We start from the raw sequence: 22,107 nt of genomic DNA, 5'->3' as shown, positions 1-22,107 counted from the left end.
ATTGCTCTGCCCCCCAGGCCCTCATGCTTTGGGCTATAATAAGTGAGCCAGCCCTGATGATTTCCGAATTCTTTTGGGGTCATTCTCCCTTTGTCTTGGACAGTAGGTCTTGGATTCTGTTTCATGAGTGGCTACTCTCCCTATCAGGTGGTCCTTTGGCCACATCCTTGGTGTTCTCTCCCAGAAGAAGCTTACTCATTCTTTACAATGTGGATAGACTAAGATTTTTTTCTAATCTTTAAGTTCCTCTTCCATTTTGGTGAACAACTTTGTTTTTAAATCACTTCTCTCTTTGGCCATTTTGCTATAAACAGCCAAGAGGAGCCAAGCGTCACCTTCCACACTCTGCTTAAAAATGGCTTCAGCTAAATAGCCAGTTTCTTCACTCAAAGGTTCTGTCTTCCACTGGGACACAAACGCAATTCAGCCTACTTTCTTGTTGTTTCACAACTGTGCTCAGAGAAGTGAGTCAACTGAAAGTCCAGTCAACTGGAACGTCTAGGTAAGTCCAGGAATTATGGGGACTGGTGGTGTCCCATTGAGTGATTGCCCGAGGGTTGTGATGTCATCAACCCGTGAGCATAGGGGTTTCCTTTGGTTACCAATGCCAAGTTCCTCATTTCTGTGTAATCATCAGAATGGCCTGCAGTAGGCGTACCTCCATCGACATTCTGTTCATAGCCACTTAGGTATTCTTTAGGAATTTTGAAGCTTTCTCTATAGTTCTCTCCTTCTGAGGCCTGGCCAAATTCCTCCTTAAAAATCTATTCATAGCAACGTAGGCTTTTTTCTACCACGTGCCACCAAAATGTTCCAGACTCTACCCATTACCCAGTTCCCAGGCTGCTTTCACGTCGTTAGGTATTTGTTGTGTTACAGCAGCACTCCTACTTCCTGGTCCTAATTTTCTTTCTTGGCCCATTTGGGCCACTATAACAAAGTACCATGTACTGGGCGGCTGATGAGGCAGCAGAAACTGTTTCCTCATAGTCCTGGAAGCTGGGAATTCCAAGATTAGTGTGCTGGAAGGGATCATGTCTGGTGAGGGCCTGCTTCCTGGCTTGTAGACTGGCACCTTCTCACTGTGTCCTCACATGGTAGAGGATCTAGACTCTCTGGAGACTCCTTTTTTACTCTGCTTTTGTGACATCCTTACTCCCACAGGCCCCTAGTACCTCTGAGTACCATCACTGTGGGGGATAGTGTTTCAACAACTGAATTACAGGAAGCAACAGACACACAGACCATAGCAGTGTGTTTGTAATCATTTCCTCATTTGCTAGTGGTCATTAGGGCAAAGTGAATTTGCTTTAGAGAGTTGAGAAAGGGTTGAGGATGAACCAAGAATAACTCAGTACACAGCTAAGAAAATCTAAGAGTGAAGGGAGAAGGAGAAATTAAGGTGAGCCTAGTGTAACAGAGAGAGAAGAATATTTGCTCCCAGAGGATACTGGGCTTCCAGAAAGTCCTGACCCTAGAAGTCTTCAGAAGCAGCTGCAGAAATTGAGAGGTCTTGGATATGTTTGCATATCACTAGCAGAGAGGGCCAAAGCATTCAAAATATTGTAAGGTTTCAATGCTTTTCCCCTGATTTAAAAAAAAAAAAAAGGAAAGAAAAAGAAACCATTTTGATTGTTCAAAATAACTAAAATCTCATGATGCAAAGATTACCACTTTTGTCATCTCAGTATATTTCTTTCCACCTTTCATTATCTTATGCACATTGAACAAAAATAGTTTTCCTGACTACATTATATTGAGGTGCACTCATGCATTTAACCCATATCCTATGGTTGGACATTTGGTTCTTCCCCTTTTCTTTCTCCTCAATTAAATAACACAGGCATGAATGATCTGGCAGGTAGGTGTTTCTGCACTGAAGATTTAGTGACCTACCGCCGGGTAGATGCACCACTGCAGACTTTGCACGGTCCCTCAGAGCATGCGTGGTTGAAGTAAGGATTTGAAGGAAACCCACCTTCAGCTCGTGCCTCAAAGGGGTTATTGGGTCACTGCGGCGCAGCTGTGACTGCAATAGACATGACCACTACAAGTCTGCAGATAACCCAGTATACCGAATCTTCCTTCTTGGTGAACCCCTAACAAGTCTTGCTTCCCCTGTCAAAACTGACCAGATGAATTCTTCAAAGCAGTTACTGTTATTTCCTATACCAGCTTGGTAAGGCTGCACAGATAATCTTCCTGAAGTAAACTGAGGGAATCTAAAGGAGAAAGGAAATTTCCTGTTAATCAATTTATATTAAAAAACTTAAGCCAACAAGCTTTCAACCATGTATTTATTTTCAGTGAACTTACTGATTTATTATGGCTATGTAGAGAAGCCCAGCTTATACTGCAGCCTCTATTTATTTGTTTATTAAATCATAAACACAAAGATCATGTATACATTAATGAATTTATGGGGTACAATGTGCTGATTTCATATAGAATTAGGAGCATTTACATCACAGTGGTTGATATATACCTCATCTGGTTTACTGAATTATTAAGACATTTGTACTCTATACTTAATAGATACGACATGTACCCTTGAATTATGCACCATAGGTGTGATCCCACCATTCACCTACCCTTGATCTGACCTCCCCCCTCTCCTCCCTCTTTCATCCTGGGCCATAGTTGTGATCTATTCTTCATATGGAAGTGTGAGTGATTGTAAATTGGTTTCATAATAGTACTGAGTACATTGGATATTTTTTCTTCCATTCTTGAGATATTTTACTAAGTAGGATATGTTTCAATTCCATCCATGTAAATGTAAAAGGGGTAAAGTTTCCATCTTTTTTAAGGCTGCATAATATTCCATGGTATACATATACCACAAATTATTAATCCATTCATGGGTTGATGGGCACTTGGGCTTCTTCCATGACTTGGCAATTATGAATTGGGCTGCAATGAACAATCTGGTGCACATATCTTTGTTATAAAGTGATTTTTGGTCTTTTGGATATACACCTAGTAGAGGAATTGCAGGATCAAACGGCAGGTCTACTTTTAGATCCCTGAGTATTCTCCATACTTCTTTCCAAAAGGAATGTATTAGCTTGCACTCCCACCAGCAGTGCAGAAGTGTTCCCTTTTCTCTACATCCACACCAACATCTGTAGTTTTGGGATTTTGTTATGTGAGCCACTCTTACTGGAGTTAGATGATATCTCAAAGTGGTTTTGATTTGCATTTCTCTGATTAAAGACTATGAGCATTTTTTCATGTGTCTGTAGGCCACGTGCCTATCTTCTTCAGAGAAGCTTCTTTTCAAGTCCCTTGCCCACAATGAAATAGGATTACTTGTTCTTTTTTTGTTAATGAGTTTGAGTTCTCTGTGGATTCTGGTTATCAAACCTTTGTCAGAAGCATAACCTGAAAATATCCTCTCCCATTCTGAGGGCTGTCTGCTTGCTTTACTTACTGTGTATCTTGGCTGGGAAGAAGGTTTTTAGTTTGATCAGATCCCAGTAATGTATTTTTGATGTTGCTTCAATTGCCTGGGAGGTCTTCCTCATAAAGTATTCTCACGGGCCAATTTCTTCTAGTGTTTCTCCTGCACTGTTTCCAAGAATCTTTATAGTTTCATGTCTTAAGTTTAAGTCTTTTATCCAGTGAGAGTCCATTTTTGTTAATGGTGAAAGGTGTGGGTCCAGTTTCAGTCTTCTACAAGTCACCAGCCAATTCTCCCAGCACCATTTGTTAAATAAGGATTCTTTCCCCCAATTTATATTTTTGATGGGCTTATCAAAGATAAAAATGATGATAAGTGTCTGGTTTCATCTCTTGGTTCTCAATTCTGTTTCATACATCTATTTCATACATCTACATACATACATACTCTCTATTTTTGTGCCAATACCATGCTGTTTTGATCACTATAGATTTATAGTATAGTTTGGAGTCTGGTAGTGTGATTCCTCCTGATTTGTTTTTATTTCTGAATAATGTCTTGGCTATTTGAGGTTTTTTCTGGTTCCATATAAAACAAAGTACTATTTTTTCGAGATCTTTAAAGTATGTTGGTGATGCTTTGATAGGAATTGCATTAAATTTGTAAATTGCTTTGGGTAATATGGACATTTTAACAATGTTGATTCTTCCCAGCCATGAACATGGTATGTTTTTTCATTTGTTAACATCTTCAGCTATTTCTTTTCTCAGAGTTTCATAATTCTCTTTATAGAGATCTTTCATATCCTTTGTTAGGTACATTCCCAAATATTTCATCATCTTTGGCACAGCTGTAAAGGGAATAGAGTCCTTGACCATTTTTCTTCAGCTTGACTATTATTGGTATATGTAAAAGCTACTGATTTGTGAATATTGATTTTGTATCCTGAGACGCTACTGTATTCCTTGATCATATCTAAGGGTTTTGTGGTTGAGTCCCTGAGGTTTTCCAGGTATAAAATCATTTCATCTGTGTCCAGGTATAAAATCATTTCATCTGTGAGGAGTGAAAGTTTGATCTCCTCTGACCCTATTTGTATACCCTTGATCACCTTCTCTTGCCTGATTGTGATGGCTCTTCCATTACAATATTAAAGAGCAGTGGAGACAATGGGCAACCTTGCCTGGTTCCTGATCTGAGTGGAAATGTTTTCAATTTTACTCCATTCAATATTATATTGACTGTGGATTTGCTGTAGATAGCCTCTATTAGTTTAAGAAAAGTCCCTTCTATACCTATTAAGTGTTCTGATCATGAAAGGATGCTGGATATTGTCAAAAGCTTTTTCTACATCAATTGAGAGAATCATATGGTCTTTGTTTTTTATTTTGTGTATGTGATGTATTATAATTATAGTTTTATGTATATTGAACCAACCTTGATACCCTGGGATAAAACCCACTTGGTCATGGTGTATAATTTGTTTGATATGTTGCTGGATTCTGTTTGCTAGGATCTTATTGAATATTTTTGCATTTATGTTCATTAAAGATACTGGTCTATAATTTTCTTTTCTTGTTGGGTCTTTTCCTGGTTTGGGGATCAGAGTGATATTTGCTTCATAGACTGTGTTGGGAAGTATTCCTTTTTCTTCGATGTTTTGGAAAGGGTTAAGTAATATTAGGTCCTCTTTAAAGGTTTGGTAGAATTCTGATGTGAAGCCATCTGGTCCCGGATTCTTCTTTTGGGAGATTTCGTATAGATTCTATATCAGTACTTGACATAGGTCTGTTCAGCATTTCCAATTCTTTCTCATTAAGTCTAGAAAGTTGGCATGCTTCCAAGTATTGGTCAATTGCTTGCAGATTTTCATATTTCTGAGAATAAAGTTTTTTGTAGTATTCATTAAGGATTCTTTGAATTTTTGAAGTGTCTGTTATTTTGCCTTTGTCATTTTTGATTAAAGAATTTACTTTTCTATTTTTGGTTAAGTTGGCCAAAGGTTTATCAATTTTGTTGAATTTTTCAAAAAAACTTTTTGATTCATCTTTTGAATAATTCTTTTGTTTTTGATTTCATTTAATTCTGCTCTAATTTTAGTTATTTATTTTCTTCTGCTAGGTTTGGGGTTGGAATGTTCTTCTTCTTCCAGTTGCTTAAGATGTCCCATTAAGTTATTGACTTCCTCTCTTTTTGTTCTCTTGAAGAAGGCTTGCAATGCTATAAATTTCCCTTTTAGGACTGCCTTTGCAGTATCCCACAGGTTCTGATATTTCATGTCTTCGTTATGGTTTTATTCCTAAAATTTGGTAATTTCCTTCTTAATCTCATCTAAGACCCAGCTATCATTCAGCATGAGGTTATTTAGTTTCCATGACTTTGTATGAATATGCAGATTCTTGTTATTGGTGAGTTCAACTTTTATTGTGTGATGATCCAAGAAAATATGAGGAATAATTTCTATACTTTTAAATTTGCTGAAGTTAGACTTGTAACCTAAGATGTGATCAATTTTGGAGGATGTTCCATGGGCTGATAAGAAGAATGTGTATTCAGTTTTGTTAGGATGAAATGTTCTATAGATTGTCTGTTAAATTCAATTGTTGTATGGTGAAGTTTAAGTCCAAAATTTATTCCCTTAGTTCTTTGGAGGATCTATCCAACACTGCCAAAAGGGTATTAAAATCTCCAACTATTATGGTGCTGGAGGAAATCAAGTTGCTCATGTCTGTTAGAGTCTCTCTTATAAACTGAGGCACATTCTGGTTGGGTACATAAATGTTAATAATTGAAATCATGTCATGTTGAGTGTTACCCTTAACAAATATGAAGTGACCATCCTTATCTTTCCTTACTTTTATTGGTTTAAAGCCTATTGTATCTGTGAATAAAATTGCAACACCTGCTTTTTTCTAATTTCCATTTGCCTGAAATATAAATGACCATCCCTTCACCCTGAGTCTATATATTTATCTTTTAAGGTAAGATGAGATTCTTGTATGCAGCAGATATCTGGCCTGAGTTTTTGTATCCAGTCAGCCAACCTGCGCCTCTTTAGAGGACAATTTAAGCTATTCAGATTAATTGAGAATATTCATAAGCCTGGTACTATTTAGGGTATGGAGTTTTTCAAAAGTCCAGTGGACAGCCTGTGGCAGGCGCCTGTGGCTCAATGGGTAGGGCACTGGCTCTATATACAGAGGGTGGCAGGTTTGAACCCAGCCCTGGCCAAAATGCAACAACAACAACAAATAGCTGGGCATTGTGGCAGATGCCTGTAGTCCCAGCTACTCGGGAGGCTGAGGCAAGAGAATCGCCTAAGCCCAGGAGTTGGAGGTTACTGTGAGCTGTGATGTCATGGTACTCTACTGAGGGTGACAAAGTGAGACTGTCTTTTTTTTTTTTTTTTTTAAATGTCCAGTGGACATTTTTGATCCTTTCACCACTGTGCAAGTTGGAGTTTGATCTAAAGTTTCTGAATGAGTTTACTTTGGTAGTAGAGCATTGTGCTTGTCATTGTGGAGGATGGGTCTGAGAACATCCTGGAGAACTGGTTTAGTTATGGCAAATTTCTTCAACATGTGAATGTCATTAAGGTATTTAATTTCTCCATCATAAATTAAATTCAGTTTAGCTAGATACAGGATCTGGGTTGACAGTTATTTTGTTTTAGGAGGTTAAAGGTCAATGACCATCCTCTTCTAGCTTGAAATTTTCAGTAGAGAGATCTGCAGTCATTCTAATATTCTTCCCCCCGTAGGTTATGATTTTCTTACATCTGGCTGCTTGCAGGATTTTCTCCTTCATATTAACTTTGGTGAAGTTAATTACAATGTGTCTTGAAGATGCTTTATTTGGGTTCAGTCGTGCTGGGGTTCTGAAAATATCTGCTATCTGAATTTCAGTATCTCTTTCCATTCTTGGGAAGTTCTCCTCAATTATCTCGGAGTAGAGTATCTGTGCCTTTTAGGCCAACCTCTTCTCCTTCAGGGATTCCTACAAGGCGAATGTTTGCTCTTTTGGAGTGATCCCACAGTTCTCTCAGGGAATGATCCAGTTTTGCTCTCCATTTCTCTTCCTCTTTGAGCATTTGGGAGCGTTCAAAAGCTTTATCTTCATTGTCAGAGATCCTTTCTTCTGCCTGCTCCATTCTATTACTGACAGATTCCACTGTATTTCTCAGATCTTTGAAGGCTGCAAGTTCTTGTCTCAATGTGTCAATCTTTGGTGATTTTGTCTTTGAATTCATTGAATTATTTGAGACAACTTTTGAATTGCTCCTTGAATTTCTAATTCCATCTTTACCTCCATTCTGTTAATCTTATTTGCAGTCCAAATTCTGAATTTGATTTCTGACATCTCAGCCATTTATTTATGAATGGGATCTTCTGTTGTTTCTCCTTTGTCATGCCTTTGGGGAGTTGATTTACTCTGATCATTCATGTTGCCAGAGTTTTTCTGCCGATTCTGCCCCATGATTATTTTTCACCGTTTGGCTAGAGAAGCTGGCAAGGTGAAATTGAATCGAAGGCTCCTGGAGTTGTAATTAACCAGCCCTTTACCAAAGAACTGAGACTGGTGATTGTAGCTTTTCCTTTAGAGCTTTACAAAGGTCCCATTCAGAACTACTGCCTGAAACTCTGGGCACCTGCTTGGTGTGGTGGAGCTAGATGGCGCTGGTCGGTATCCAGCTAGTCTCTGTCCAATCCTAGTGAATCAGTGGCTTTGGATTGAAATCTCAGCTGTGGAGATATATAAGCAACTAAGACACCCTGTCCCCCACACAAGCAACAACTGGAAGGGGAGAATCCCACACTCCTGCAACAACACAACCAGGGTACAACCTTGGTGGGTTCCCAGGCAATTGGCCCAGGTCAGGGGTTCCACACCAATTGTCCTGGTCCATACAAACACTGATCAGGTGGGAGAGTTCAAAGGTCTTCAGCATCTAGGCAGTGGGGGTCACCTGGCAGCTCAAGTGTAACGTAGTCCAGTGCTCTGTGGAGTCAGAAAGGCCCACCCAGCAAAATAGTCCAGGGGGCTGGTGCCTCCTTCCCCACCTTGCACCTCTATCACACCTAGGCACTGTTAGCCCCATAGGGCTGTGGCCCAGTTCCCTCCAATGAACAAATGCACCAGGGATTTGGGCCTGCCAGAGTCAGAGGGAAGTTAATGCTCAATGGAAACTGGGGAGTGTTCCACCTGAGCTTGTTCCAAACCAGATGTTAACAAAGCAGCAAATGTTTTTCACCCTCCAATACTGTGCCTCTGCCCCAGCTGCTCTGTTCCTCTGGTATCCCTGCAATGCAACATCTAGCTCCCTCCAGCAGTCCACAGAATTGTGGAGGTGTCTCTCTGAAATTTGACCCTGATGCAATTGCTCTATTAATGCTGCTGCTAGGTAGGAGGTGTCTCCACTTGGGTTCCCACACCTCTCCCTGTCACAGAGACCCAAGGCTCTGCCTACTGCTGAGTTGCTCTTTCTCAGAGCCAAGCCAGACACCTTTCCCTCTTGCCTTTCTGCACTGTTACCAGATTCACAGTTACAGTGTAGCTGCACAACCTCAGACCATGCAATGCCCAGTCTTAACAAAGAACTGCAAAAGTTCTGGTCTCTGCAGGTGTTAGGCTTCTAGACCACCAGGCCAGAGGGAGAGGTGGACTGGGAGTTTAAAGTGGCAGGGATAACATTTGTTCAGTCTTCATGCCAGACAAGAGAATGCCCAGGAGAAAGAGTCCCAGCTTTCAGCTACTCGCTCCCTTGGGGTGAGAGAAGAGGACCTTAGTTCACCGCTCACTAGTAGAGATCTCACAGCAAGCAAGCAGGCAACTCTCTTGGGTGAGGGGATAGACATGCATCTTCTTTGGGGTGGGTTCTGTACCTGAAATTTGTTTCCTTGGAGTTGCAGCTTGCCTCAGCAGAGAAGACGTGCAATTATCAATGTCTTCTTTCAGCTTGGCTCCTGCCCTTCAGCCTTATTGTGTTCTTTCTGGCCGTTATCTCTCCCTCTGGATGGGAGCTTCTGTTGAAAGCTGGCTTTGGTCAGCCATAATTCCTCACTCCCCTTTGCTTTTGTTGAATGTAAAAATTGGAGTTAGGGAAAATAGCCAACCCAAGGTTTTAGCAGAACACAAAGCACATTGAAACAAAACGAACAAATAAACAAAAAATCAATCACACACACACACAGACACACAAATAATCAAAAACAAAAACACACATACACGCACACAAAAAACCCTCGAATAGCCCAATGTAAGCACTTTCAGCAACCATAAGAGGAAGGGGAGGGCTCAGGGCCTGTATCCCAGTGGCCAGGGCACCAGCCACACACACCAGAGCTGGCAGGCTCGAACCTGGCGCAGGGCCTGCCAAACAACAATGACAACCACAACCAAAAAAACAGCCAGGTACTGTGGCAGGCACCTGCAGCTCCAGCCACCTGGGAGGCTGAGGCAAGAGAACCACTCAGCCCAATAGAGTTAGAGGTTGCCATGAGCTGCAATGCCATAGCACCCCACTGAGGGGGACATAGACTCTGTCAAGGAAAAAAAAAGGGGGGGGGGGTGGAAGCAGAGAAAAAAACAATAATTAAAAAAAAATTTGAACAATAACTCCTACCAGGGCAGCGCCTGTGGCTCAGTGAGTAGGGCGCCGGCCCCATGTACCGAGGGTGGTGGGTTCAAACCCAGCCCCTGCCTAACTGCAAAACAAAAACAAAAACCAATAACTCCTACCGGAAAGAAAAAAGGAAAAAAAGCAAAAAGAACGAGCAAAGAGAGGAAAAAAGCAACAAAATTATATATATGTAATTTATATAATTTATAGGTATATATCATTTATATGTATATATAAAGACATACGACTATATATATGCCATAGAGATCGACTTTAGTAGGAATATATTTATGTTGCAATATACTTTCTGGACGCCAGGTGGCACTGTGAGTTGTTCCCAGGCTTATACCTATCTCCTGGCTTAAACATTCTTGGTGTTTGCCTGGTTACCCATTTGGTGCTTAGACCCTGCCAAAATGCTGATTCCACCGATCTCAAAAAAATCTTCACAGGCAGGTTTCCCAAATTCTCCCTGCAGCAGTTCCCGTGAAGTGCGGGATATCCTGGGTCAGTTCCGAGTGTAGGACAGCTGCCTCCGGATGAGACTCAAATCGTTGTGCCTGGTCCATGTGGAAAGGTGCCTGCAGCCACCACCATCTCCCAAATTCCAAAACAATGGCCTCTTCCTATCCGGAGTCTTTGCCATCTGAGTTTCTCTCCTGCCGCCTAACGGCAGTGGGGCCGCACCAGACAGCATCCCAATTTGGCTGCCTAATTCCGCTCAGGAGTCCACACTTCACCAATCTTTCCACACACTGCCTAGTTTCCCCACTGGGAACTGTAATCCTCCGTGGTGGGGGTGGTTGCCAACACTGCCGCCCTCAGCCTCTGCAGCTGCTGCCACCCCTGGGTGGAACCTTTCCTGGCAGTCTCTGCAGCTCCAGCTTACACTCCAAGTCCAGCAATCCTCCATCTCGCTGCTCACTCCCAACTGCCACTCTGCACCAGTATTTCATGCCGGGAATGATCTCGCCCATTCTCTCTCACCTGTTGTTCCAGGAGAGCTGTGCTAAATGTCCTTCCCGTCTGCCATCATGCTCTGCCTCCTGCTAGTCAACCATTTAGATAGTAAAAGAGGCAAAGTCATCTGTGAAGAATATTGTCATGCCACTGAGCCAGCCAGAATTTCTGAGCCTGGCTTCTTGCTATGGGAAGGACAGTTTGAGAGGATGATGGAATATCTGTTACAAGATGGAATAAAAATAAATCCCCTGGTGTGCGGCTGTCACTTTCTTTCTGCAGGCAGTGCCCACCCCTCTGCTGGCTGCTGTGGGGCCTGCGGTGCCTTTGTAGTTAGGGAGAAGCTAAGGACCTGCTTACCATCCCCCTCCCCTTATATAGGCCTGCCTTATATAGTGTCAGGAGCCCTGATTGTCAAGTGCTAGATCAAGCCCATTTCCTCTGCCAGCTAATGTTAGCAGATATAACACCTTTATCATTTAGCATTGGTTTCTCCATCTCAAGGCAGCTTTCAATCGAATAAAATCTTGTTATTGTGAGTTCCAGAAAACCTACAACCCTCCTTTGTTTTTCCATTTGTCTAGTCTTGGCTGAAATTGGATTCACTTCAAGTTTTATAGCATATTTATGAATTCTAGAAACTACATGTTTTAAATTATTGTGCATCTCTAAACAGTGAGGTGGGACCATAGATCCAGGCTAGAGATGTGTTCCGTGTTGTTCGCATGTATTGAGTGTACTCTCGGTAGCTTCTGTGTGTATCTGTGAACAATCAAAACACCCTCCCACCCCCACCCCCCAAAAAAGAAAAACCAAACCTCTCTCATCTTTGGTATTTGGTTCTGAGTTGTCTCTTAATGGTGTCCTGTACCTGGTATCTGGAGTGCCATGAAGAAGAATGTGAAGAAGGCAAAGTAGGAGGCACGGAGTCAGGTTAACTGCCCATGCCCAGTGCCTTTTGTGGGCAGCCACGGTACCCCCTGTACTTAGTACTACACATGCCTTATCATATTTAATCCTCACAATTTTTTTTTTTTCCTTATTGGGGGAAACCCAAACTCTGAGAGGTTAAGTAACTTGTCTAGGATCACACAGCTGTGTGGTTTATGCTAGAATTTTTTTTTGGGGGGGGGGTCTGACTCTGTGGGTGTGCACTAGCTAGGGTGCAGTGGCATCATCATAGTTCACAGCAACCTCAAACTTCTGGGTTCAAGCGATCCTCCAGCCTTAGCATGCTGCTGGGACTACAGGTACCTGCCATAACACCTGGGAAAATTTTCTATTTTCATTTTATTTATGTTTCTTAGTGGTTATCTGCCTTTTTATTAATTATAGGCTGGTTTTGCTATTTATTGAATTGATGACCTCATGTATTTTCTGTTGATTTTCTGCCTGTCCTCCCCCCATGCCACCCCCCGGAATGTAGCTGAATCGCGATTTCTAACTCTTTTGCTGGTTACCTTGTTCAGTGAACAGCAAAGTTGAATGCTATGATTGGATTTTCTCATCGGTGACCAGAGTCTTGATGTTTGTGACAATGTTCAAACAGATTCCCTTTCTCAAATTGCTGGCAACTCTTTAAAACCATACCACATCTGAGACTGCTTCATATTTCTCTGAATCGTGAGTTTTCTGTAGAGTTTGGAATGTCTGTTTCTTCTCTTGGGATGAAGAAACGTGTGTCTTCCAGATCACGTTACTAATTTCTTTCAGCTTTATATTCAGTCCATCTGTTGCTTAGATTTCATTCCATTCAGGTGAAAGTTGATTTGCTTCTATTCAAATTTGAAAGATGTGCCTGCTATCTGGACGATCCTTGTAGTTTCTTCCCTGAAGTTTCTAGTTCCCTTTACCTTTTTGTTAATGTATACTGTGCCCACTGTCCTTTCCTAAAGTTGGCACTGTTTTTTGTTTTATGGACGCAAGAACTTCTCATATATTTCTGAGGAGTTTTCAAATTGTTAAGTTCTTTTCTGTTCTTTGAATTATTTCCTTGGATGCCAACTTTTCATTTTATCTTCGGCTTTTTGGTTATTCTGCATTCTTTCTGCAACTGCTGGGGTTTTTAGCAGCCTATTCATATTAGCAGATGAAGCAGTGGAAAGACTGGCAGGTTATGCAAATGTAAGCAGAGATGGTCGGTCGCTTTGGTCTCGAGTGGGTGAGCTAGGGTGGGTCAGCCATTCTTCCAGGGGAGTCCCCAGATGCCAAAAAGTTAGTTGCTCTAAACATGTACCTGCAGGCGGATGTTGAGTATCACTGAGGCCATGATGTAGAAGTAGGGGAAGTTGGTCTGCAGTCACCAGGCCAGGTCTAAGAAGGTGAGAAGGGTGTGCATCAGCCCCTTGCAGAAGGCTCTGCAGGAGCCTGGGGTTTGGGATGGGCGTGAAAGCAGCATTGCCAGGGTAGACAAAGCCATCACTGCCACGGGCCTTCTGTTGCCTCCCATAACAGTGCTCTGAGCCCTTCCGCAAGCTCCACCGACCCACCAACCATGGAACAGAGGGGACAGACCCCAGGGAATATAGGAGGGAGGCTGCCTAGGAACCACCCATTTTCTATTTTTAGTAGAGATAGTGTCTCATGCTTGCTCAGGCTGGTCTCGAACTACCGAGCTGAGTGATCATCCCAGGGTGCTAGGATTACAGGTGTGAGCCACTGTGCCTGCCTGTGCTAGAATTTTATCTCTGATTCTAATGTCTGTCCGTCTCTCTTTTTTACAGGTTTTTTGCCGGGGCTGGGTTTGAACCCGCCACCTCGGGCATATGGGGCCGGCGCCCTACTGCTCTGAGCCACAGGCGCCACCCCGTCTCTCTTTTTTAAATCATTTACAATGACATCAAAAATACTCAGGAATAAATGTAGCCAAAGAGGTCAGGCTTGTATACTGGACACTACAAACACTGATGAAAGAAATGAAAGAGGACCTACTAAATGGAAAAACACCTTAAGTCTGTGGACCGAAAAACTCAATATTGTTTTGGTGGCAACACCACTCGCTGTTGACGTTTTCTGAAGTCTGTGTTCTGCTTGCTTTCCAGCTGCTAAGCAGCAGCCTTGTCTCGCTTGCTGTCACTGTTGTGTTTACTCTGCCATGTTTTAAAAACAGCTTCAGGTAGAATGACACACCACATTTCACTGTAACCTTGCTCTCCATCTCCCTCCTTCTCCCTTTCTCTTGCCAGTCCTGTGACCGTTTCACTGGGCTCCACTTTTACCAGCCCCAGACATGAGTGGGTGACGGATAAAGCAGACAGGGCGGCACCTGCAACCCCGGGAGACCTCAGGGTCCCAAGGCGGAGAATACACCCAGTGCTGCCCTCCCACCTGGGTTTTTCCTGGGATGTCGTGGGGTTGGAGAGATGCAGACCCCGTCTTTGGTTCTTGGTTCTAGGCTTGCTTGCGGATCCCGCCCTGTTCTTACTTTGGGACAATTTTCAAGCTCAGATATGACTGTTTCACTCATGAACATTGAGTGTTCCCAAGGCAAGCCTAACCAACCCTTCCCATTTGTAGGGAGTTTATTAAAAACATTGTCTAGGGCAGTGGATCTCAACCTATGGGTTGCAACCCACAGGAACTGTATTAAAGGGCTGTGGCATTAGGAAGGTAGAGAACCACTGATCTAGGGGAATGTTTGGGGAATCCAGGTATGATCTAATGACTTCTTTTGTTTCTACTTTAGATGCAGCAGCAGGAGCTTGGCTCCCTGAAGGCCAGGCTCCACGTCCTTGGTCTGGGGCTGGGCCGCCTCCTCTGCTGGTGGTGGCTGGCCGAGCTGATGGCTCATCTTATGTACATGCATGCCATCTACAGCAGCATCCCCCTCCTTGGGGCTGTCTCTTCTTGGACCTTAGGTAACTGGGAATCACCAACAGTGGGACAAGCACCAAGAATTAGAGTGCAGCTGCACTGAGGGTGGCCGGGAGCAGTTGCCTAGCAAACTCCTTTTGATTTTAACCTTACTTTCCTTGTGGCCAGGATTATGCCTGTGTGAGGTGGTGAACGTGGCTGATGGAGGGTGGGGGCTGTACTTGGGGTCTGGGAACTGAGGATTGTTGCACTCCTTCCTGCAATGAAGTCCTGCTGAGCTTCCCTGGCTCTGCATCTGCCCAGCAGGGCTCGCACTGCATTGGGTAGCGGAGGGCAGCACCTGCTGGGGGCAGCCTCTGAGCCATGCGGAGAGGAAGCTCCTGAAGATTGAGTTGTTCTGCAGTCTCCTTGTTCTCCATGTGTGTTATAAATCTGTAGTCCCCAACCTTTCTGGCACCAGGGACTGGTTTCATGTCAGATGATTTTTCCGTGGATAGGGTGTGGGATGGGGATGATTTTGGCATGATTCAGCATGTTATGTTTATTGTGCATTTTATTTCTATTATTGTTACACTGTGAATATAGTGAAATAATTATACAGCTCACCATATGCAGAATCAGTGGGAGCCCTGAGCCCTGTTTTCCTGAGCCTAGATAGTGCCAGCCCTCAGCTACCCCCTATGTCTTCAGGCATTAGATTCTCATAAGGAGGGTGCAACCTGGCTCCCTCACATGCAGTCGGGTTTATGGTCCTGTGAGAATGGGAGCTGCTGCTGCTGCTGTGACAGGAGGCAAAGCCTAGGTGGTGACATGAGCAATGGGGAGATTGTAACTTCCCTCGCTCACCTGCCACCACTCTCCTGGTATGTGGCCCAGTTCCTAATAGTCATGGACCAGTACTAGTCAGTGGCCTGGTTGGCGTCTGTAGTTGTAAAGGAAAGAATATGAGCATCCGAGCGAGCCACAGATTTGAGTCCCAGCTTCACCCACCACTGGTATGTAACATCTGGCAGTTTCTTAAAACTCTCCCAGTGTTAGCACCTTGATCTGTAGAATGAGGAGACTTCACCTTTGCAGAATTGTTTTGGGGATTAAATGAAATGATGCAGTTCAAGGGTGTACCGCACAGTGCCTGGTGTGTGTGTGTTTCCCCCGTCGGCGCCCTGTCTTATCTACCCTTTCCTTTCTCTCTGCCGGCGAGGTGGATGGAAGGCTGGAAGGCGAGGTGGATGGAAGTCCGATTTCCTCAGCAGGGCCAGTCTGCAGCACAGGAGTTGCCTGTGGAGAAACCATTGTTCTTTATGCCTCTGGCCCAGACAGCAGAGACCTTTCCCTTTTCTGAACTAAGTCCCCTCACTTCCTTGTTCTCTCTCCTTTGGAGAACTCCCGCAGTGGCTGAATTCTGCCTGTGGCCTGCGGTTTGACCCCCAGCCTGTAGACCTAATGGAAACTGTGTGATCTCCTGGGCAGATAAAGCTGCTCCCTGCCCAGGGCAGGAGTGCAAGCCTGCTTCCTTATCTGTGTGGTGATTTATAGATTTTTTAAAATCTTGATTGTCCTTGGTATTACATGTGCTTAATCGGAATGTTTCCAGACAAGAAGGCTTTTAGGATTGAAAAATTGCTGAGCTGTTTTAATGATGGTCTCTTCTTTCTAAACAAATATTTTTATAGTTTGGGATAGCTAATATTGTAGGGTTTTAATGATACTATTAGACAAACAGAAGGGGATTAAACGATAGTTTCTACTAAATCAGATCCCAGCTGTATAGCATCCAAGTTAAAGGTCTGCTTTAGTTTGACTATTTTAACTATGAGTAATGGAAAATACAATACAAAGTGGGGCTTGAACAACAAGGAACAGTTATCCCCTGTAACAATTACATCCAAGATCAGCACTTGGGGTGGTCAATTGAGTGGCTCAGTGATGTTCCCGGTGATCCATTTGTGTGTCTACCACTCATACTGGTTAGCTTAAGAACTAACCAGAATGCTCAAAGCCTTTCCTTGATACCTTTGATTTCTTCACCTCTCTCATCTTATCCAAAAGGAAACCTGATTTTTGTGTTTATTCTTCCCTTTTCATTGTACTTTGCCACAGTTAAATTAAGACTTCTTTCAAATCCAGCCCTGGCCAAAAACTGCAAAAAAAAAAAAAAAACTACTTCCTATAGATTCATACTTGGTATGCTGTTTTTCTTTTTTTTTTGCTTAACCTTACATTTCTGAGAAGCATCCAAGTTGATACATGTAACTAGGTACCCCTCATTTTCACTATGAGATCGCATTCCAGTGCATCTGCAAGCAACTAGTTTTGTTCATTATATAGAGAGGAGGACTTTTGAGTTTTCCAGGGTTTCGCTGTTCCGTGGAATGCCATCTGCAATTCTCTTGGAGCTTATGTGTTAAGACTGTCCCTGTAGGGCAGTCGTTTTCAAACTCCGGCATAGTAAGAAATGCATTTTGCATTACAGGAGTATGTGTGGTGGGTAGGAACTTTCACAAAGCCATATTTTATCTTAAACCTTTTGCAGTATACAGATGTTTTATTTTTGGTTCTGTGCTATTTTATTTTAAAATGCTAGTTAGAAACCATTAAATTGAGTGAATCATGATCCAGAGTTTGTAAAACACTGTTCTAATACACGTATCTATATGTAGTATACCTAGAAATACATATGTGGGCAGTATACACATTCAGATTTTAAGATAATACCAAATTATTTTAAAATTGAACCAATTTACACTCCTCTCATCAGAATATGAGAGTTTCTATTACTTGAAATTCTTATCAACATGATTGTGGCTTGCAGTTTTGAAAATCTGGTGGTTGTGTGTTGTGTCTCATGATTTTAATTTGCATTTTCCTGATTCTAATGACTTTGAGCATCTTTTCGTAGACTGAAAGGACTTTGACGTATCATTTCCAATAAAATAACTGTTGATAACTTTTGCCCATTATGCTACTGGGTTTTTTGTCTTATGGAGTCATAGGAGTTATTTATTCTACTTTACCATCTTTTTCTAGTTACAGGTGGTGTTGCAATTATTAAGTCTTTGGTTTGTAGTTTTAATGTTGGTTTTTTGATGAACAGAGTTTATTTGAATGTAGTTGCATTTATGAATTCTTTTTATGATTTGTACTTGTTTGGGTTTTTATTACCTTGAAATGGGAGAAAATTATTTTTAACAGATATTCTCATCTATTCTAAAGCTTTTCAAGTAAAAAAAGTCTTATGTTCAATTGCATTGTAGAAAGAGATAAGATATAGATCATCCCAAATTTTAAGACAAAGAATCGCGTAACTCTCTATCCTGTGATCACTGTCTCTCTACTTGTCTTTCTCCATTATTTTCCCCACAGTTTTTATTTTTTTGTTTTTTGAGACAGAGTCTCACTATGTCACTCTCAGTAGGGTGCTGTGGCGTCATTGCTCACAGCAGCCTCCAACTCGGGCTTAAGAGATTCTCTTGCCTCAGCCTCCAAGTAGCTGGGACTATATGCGCCCACCACAATGCCCAGCTTTTTTTTTGTTGTTGTTGCAGTTGTTTAGCTGGCCTGGGCTGGGTTTGAACCTGCCATGCTCGGTGTATGTAGCTGGCGTCATAACCACTGTGCTACAGGCACCGAGCCTCCCCATGGTTTTTACACATTTATGATTTGTCCCCAAATCAGTTTGTTTTATATAAAATTGTGTAACCTGAGATTTAGTCAATGATCTCTGTCCTTCCACATTACCAAACTTTCATTCTCATTTGATGTAATAATTAGATTTTTATCAATTGGACTCCAAATATATACCCAGTTTAGTCGACCCAAGTATCCAATCCAGGACCATAGATTGTACCCTTAAAATTGTCTTAATTTAGCACCATCCCTTTTTATGACATTGACTTGAAGGGACCAGGCCAGTTGTCACACAGAAAGTTCTGTCATTTGGCTTCTCATAATGTCAGTTAGCTGACTCTTTTGTGCTCTTTGTTTCTTATAACCTTAGTTAAATAAAAAAGCTTCATGGATTAACGTTAATTATTTTTGGCCACAATACCTCGTAGGTGATGATACATGCTTAAACTTTTCCACAATTCTTATGAAAAATTTGAATCATCTGGGAAGTTTGAAGGAATTGCATAATAAATATTACGTATCTTCCACGTAGATACAAGTTTTAACTTTTTGCTTATGAATAACATTATTCTCCCTAAACTACAATTAGATATCACAGTTAAAAGTAATAATTCTCTAATATCATCTAACATCTAGTCTATCTTTACATTTTCCTAGTTGTCTCCAAAATATATTTTTTTATTCTTTTTTTTTTTTTTATTAAATCATAACTGTATACAATGATATGATTATGGGGCATCATACACTCACTTCATAAACCATTTGACACATTTTTATCACACTGGTTAACATAGCCTTTCCGGCGTTATCTCAGTTACTGTGCCAAAACATTTACATTCTACATTTACCAAGTTTCGCAAATACCCCTGTAATATGCACCACAGGTGTGATCCCACCGATTCCCCTCCCTCTACCCACCCCCCTCCTTTCCCACTTCCCCCTATTGTTAAGTTGTAGCTGGGTTATAGCTTTCATGTGAGAGTCCCAAATTAGTTTCATAGTAGGGCTGTGTACATTGGGTATTTTTTCTTCCATTCTTGGGATACTTTACTAAGAAGAATATGTTCCAGCTCCATCCATGTAAACATCCAAAATATATTTTTAAGCTATTTATTTTCTCAACCCCAAACCAGCTGAGTATATCATTTGATTTGATTTCCATCAGTCTATTTCAATCCGAACAGTTCAACTACTTTTAAAAATGATATTAACTTTGGGGATGCGTCTTATGAGTGTCCCACATACTGGATTTATTTGTTTTATTGCATTCTTCTTAAAATTGTTCTTCTATCCCATCTATTAATATGTTCTGTAAACAAAGATCTAGATCCTCTAGGAGCCTGATATGACAAAACTTATTAAACATTTGGCAAAATCACTTCATAAAGGATAGTGTGTACTCTCTAATGTATCCATGAGATGTGCATCACATCAGGTGGTCTCCACTCTTCTCATTGCTAAGTTTGGCCACTTGTACGTGGTGGTGGCTGACAGATCTCTCCCTTGTAAAGGTACATTTCTACTTTTCCAATTAGTGAGCAACAAGTTAGGAATAACTCAGGGCTATGTGAATGCCCTGTCACCCAGCAACCCCAAATGGTGTTAGTGAATAGTTTTAACATTCCTTGATGAACCTTGCCTGGATCACTTTTTCCACTGGGAATTGGAAATGCTAATTTTCTGATTCTATCATTCTGTCTGGATGTGGTAGCTGGCGTTTTTCCATAAAGAAGACCTTTCTGTTATAAACTGGGGTTGAATGCAGTTTCTCCTAAAAGGACAAGGCAATTGCATAATACAGTGATTTTCAACTGGTGTGCCGTGAGAGGATCTTAGGTGTGCTGTGAAAAAGTTTACAGATCATTAATTATTTTCAAGAGACTCAAAGCTTGTAAGCATATTCTTTTTTGATTCTTTTTTTTATCAACGTAATTAAAGTATGCCATGGAAATGTATAGGGTCAAGTGTGCTGTGAGATAAAGGTTAAAAAACATTGATACACTGGCTTCTTTTCACATATTGTGAAGTGTCCAGTGAAATACTGCCTTTCTATCATGGTGTTAACTATTTTTTTGTTTTGTGTTTAAATATAGTACCTTTCCTTTTCCTTTTTCTTTTTTCTTTTCTTTTTTTTTTTTTTTTGTAGAGACAGAGTCTCACTTTATGGCCCTTGGTAGAGTGCCGTGGCGTCACACAGCTCACAGCAACCTCCAACTCCTGGGCTTAAGCGATTCTCTTGCCTCAGCCTCCCGAGCAGCTGGGACTACAGGCGCCCGCCACAACGCCCGGCTATTTTTTGGTTGCAGTTTGGCCGGGGCCGGGTTCAAACCCGCCACCCTCGGCATATGGGGCCGGCGCCCTACCGACTGAGCCACAGGCGCCGCCCTTTTTCTTTCTTTTTTTTCTTTCTTTTTTTTATTTTTTTTTCACCATACACTGGTTTTTTCACCATATTGTAAAATTTGACAAATTTTCATCACCCTGATTAACATATCTCAAGAATGGAAGAAAAAGTGTCCAATGTACTCAGCCCTACTATGAAACTAATTTATAGCTTTCATATGAAAGCTATAACCCAACTATAACCTTTTCTTTTTAATGCTAAAATTATCCCAAGTTTTGTCATGCTGGCTTCTGTATTCTCTTGATTTGACTTTGTTTGCCTCTGAGTATTTCCTTGCTTTATACAAGTAAAAGATGTCCTACACTCACCTTATATTTTGCCTAGCTCTCTACTAGGATCAGACAAATTGTCAAATGAGCATTGGTTCCTTTGAGTGGGGGAGTTATATTTAGTAGCGAGGATCTCATTGTTTTCATTACAACAGGGGTGACAGCATTTGGAGGCCTGAAGATTTTCAGTGCACAGATGTAAGAAATAAATTTTTATAAGCCTTGGGTTTTATAAAACATGAATTCATATTGATATTTTAAATTCAAATTTAATCTTACTGTTTTTTATAGCATCTTTGATATTTGTGCATTTGTCTTTATTAATAAAAATCTTAGTTCCTGATTACATGAACACCTTATTTAAAAATAGTTCAAAATTGTAATAATAATTGTGACTAAAAATAACATAATTGACGTTAAAGAAATTGTTCTTGTTATGCTTAGAATAGATATATACTGAGGGAATATGCTGTGTTGAAAAGCCATTTGAAATGATTCTTTTTAATGTGTGTTCATATTATTGATTCGCTATTTGGGATAAATTTGTTAATCTTTTAATTTTGAATTTCCTGTACCATTTTTTATTTCTCTAAGTTTTCTTTGGTACTTTTTCATATCTGTAAGGTCTTTCCTTGCAGCTTTCCTGTACATATTTTCAAATCTGTTTCTTATGTTTTCAAATATGGAAAACACATTACCTTCTCTAGCTGGTAATTCTACATCTGCAACCTTTGTTAATCTGATTCTCCATTTTAACTTCTGCCGATTCACACTCATGTTTTTGGATGTTTAACTGTTAGCTTGTGTTAACTGCCATTTTGTCCTTGAGGAATCTCTGGTGTCTGGTTCATCCAGAGAAGACTGATGCTTATTTCTTCCAGAATTTGTGTGGTTCTTACTCTGACATATACAGGCTGTAAGCATCCTCATGTGTGGCTCATGGAAGGCCAATTTTCAGATACCTGTGGGCTGGCAGGTGCTACCAGGGCAAAGATAAGCACCACTGTTCACC

At 41.4% G+C, this 22,107-nt stretch overlaps 1 protein-coding gene across 1 annotated transcript in view; it reads left to right on the top strand.

Moving 5' to 3' along the window:
* The window catches only part of HHAT (hedgehog acyltransferase), a 387,319-nt gene that overhangs the window by 69,851 nt on the left and 295,361 nt on the right, over positions 1-22,107 (top strand). The window contains exon 6 of the mRNA XM_053607789.1: positions 14,668-14,839. Coding sequence (XP_053463764.1) covers positions 14,668-14,839 — 172 coding nt within the window. The remainder of the gene's footprint in view (positions 1-14,667; positions 14,840-22,107) is intronic.

Source organism: Nycticebus coucang, chromosome 10 (genome assembly GCF_027406575.1).
Source record: "Nycticebus coucang isolate mNycCou1 chromosome 10, mNycCou1.pri, whole genome shotgun sequence".
NCBI lineage: Eukaryota > Metazoa > Chordata > Mammalia > Primates > Lorisidae > Nycticebus > Nycticebus coucang.
Note: the sequence above shows the minus strand (reverse complement) of the source record. Positions and strands in the feature narration are given on the sequence as shown.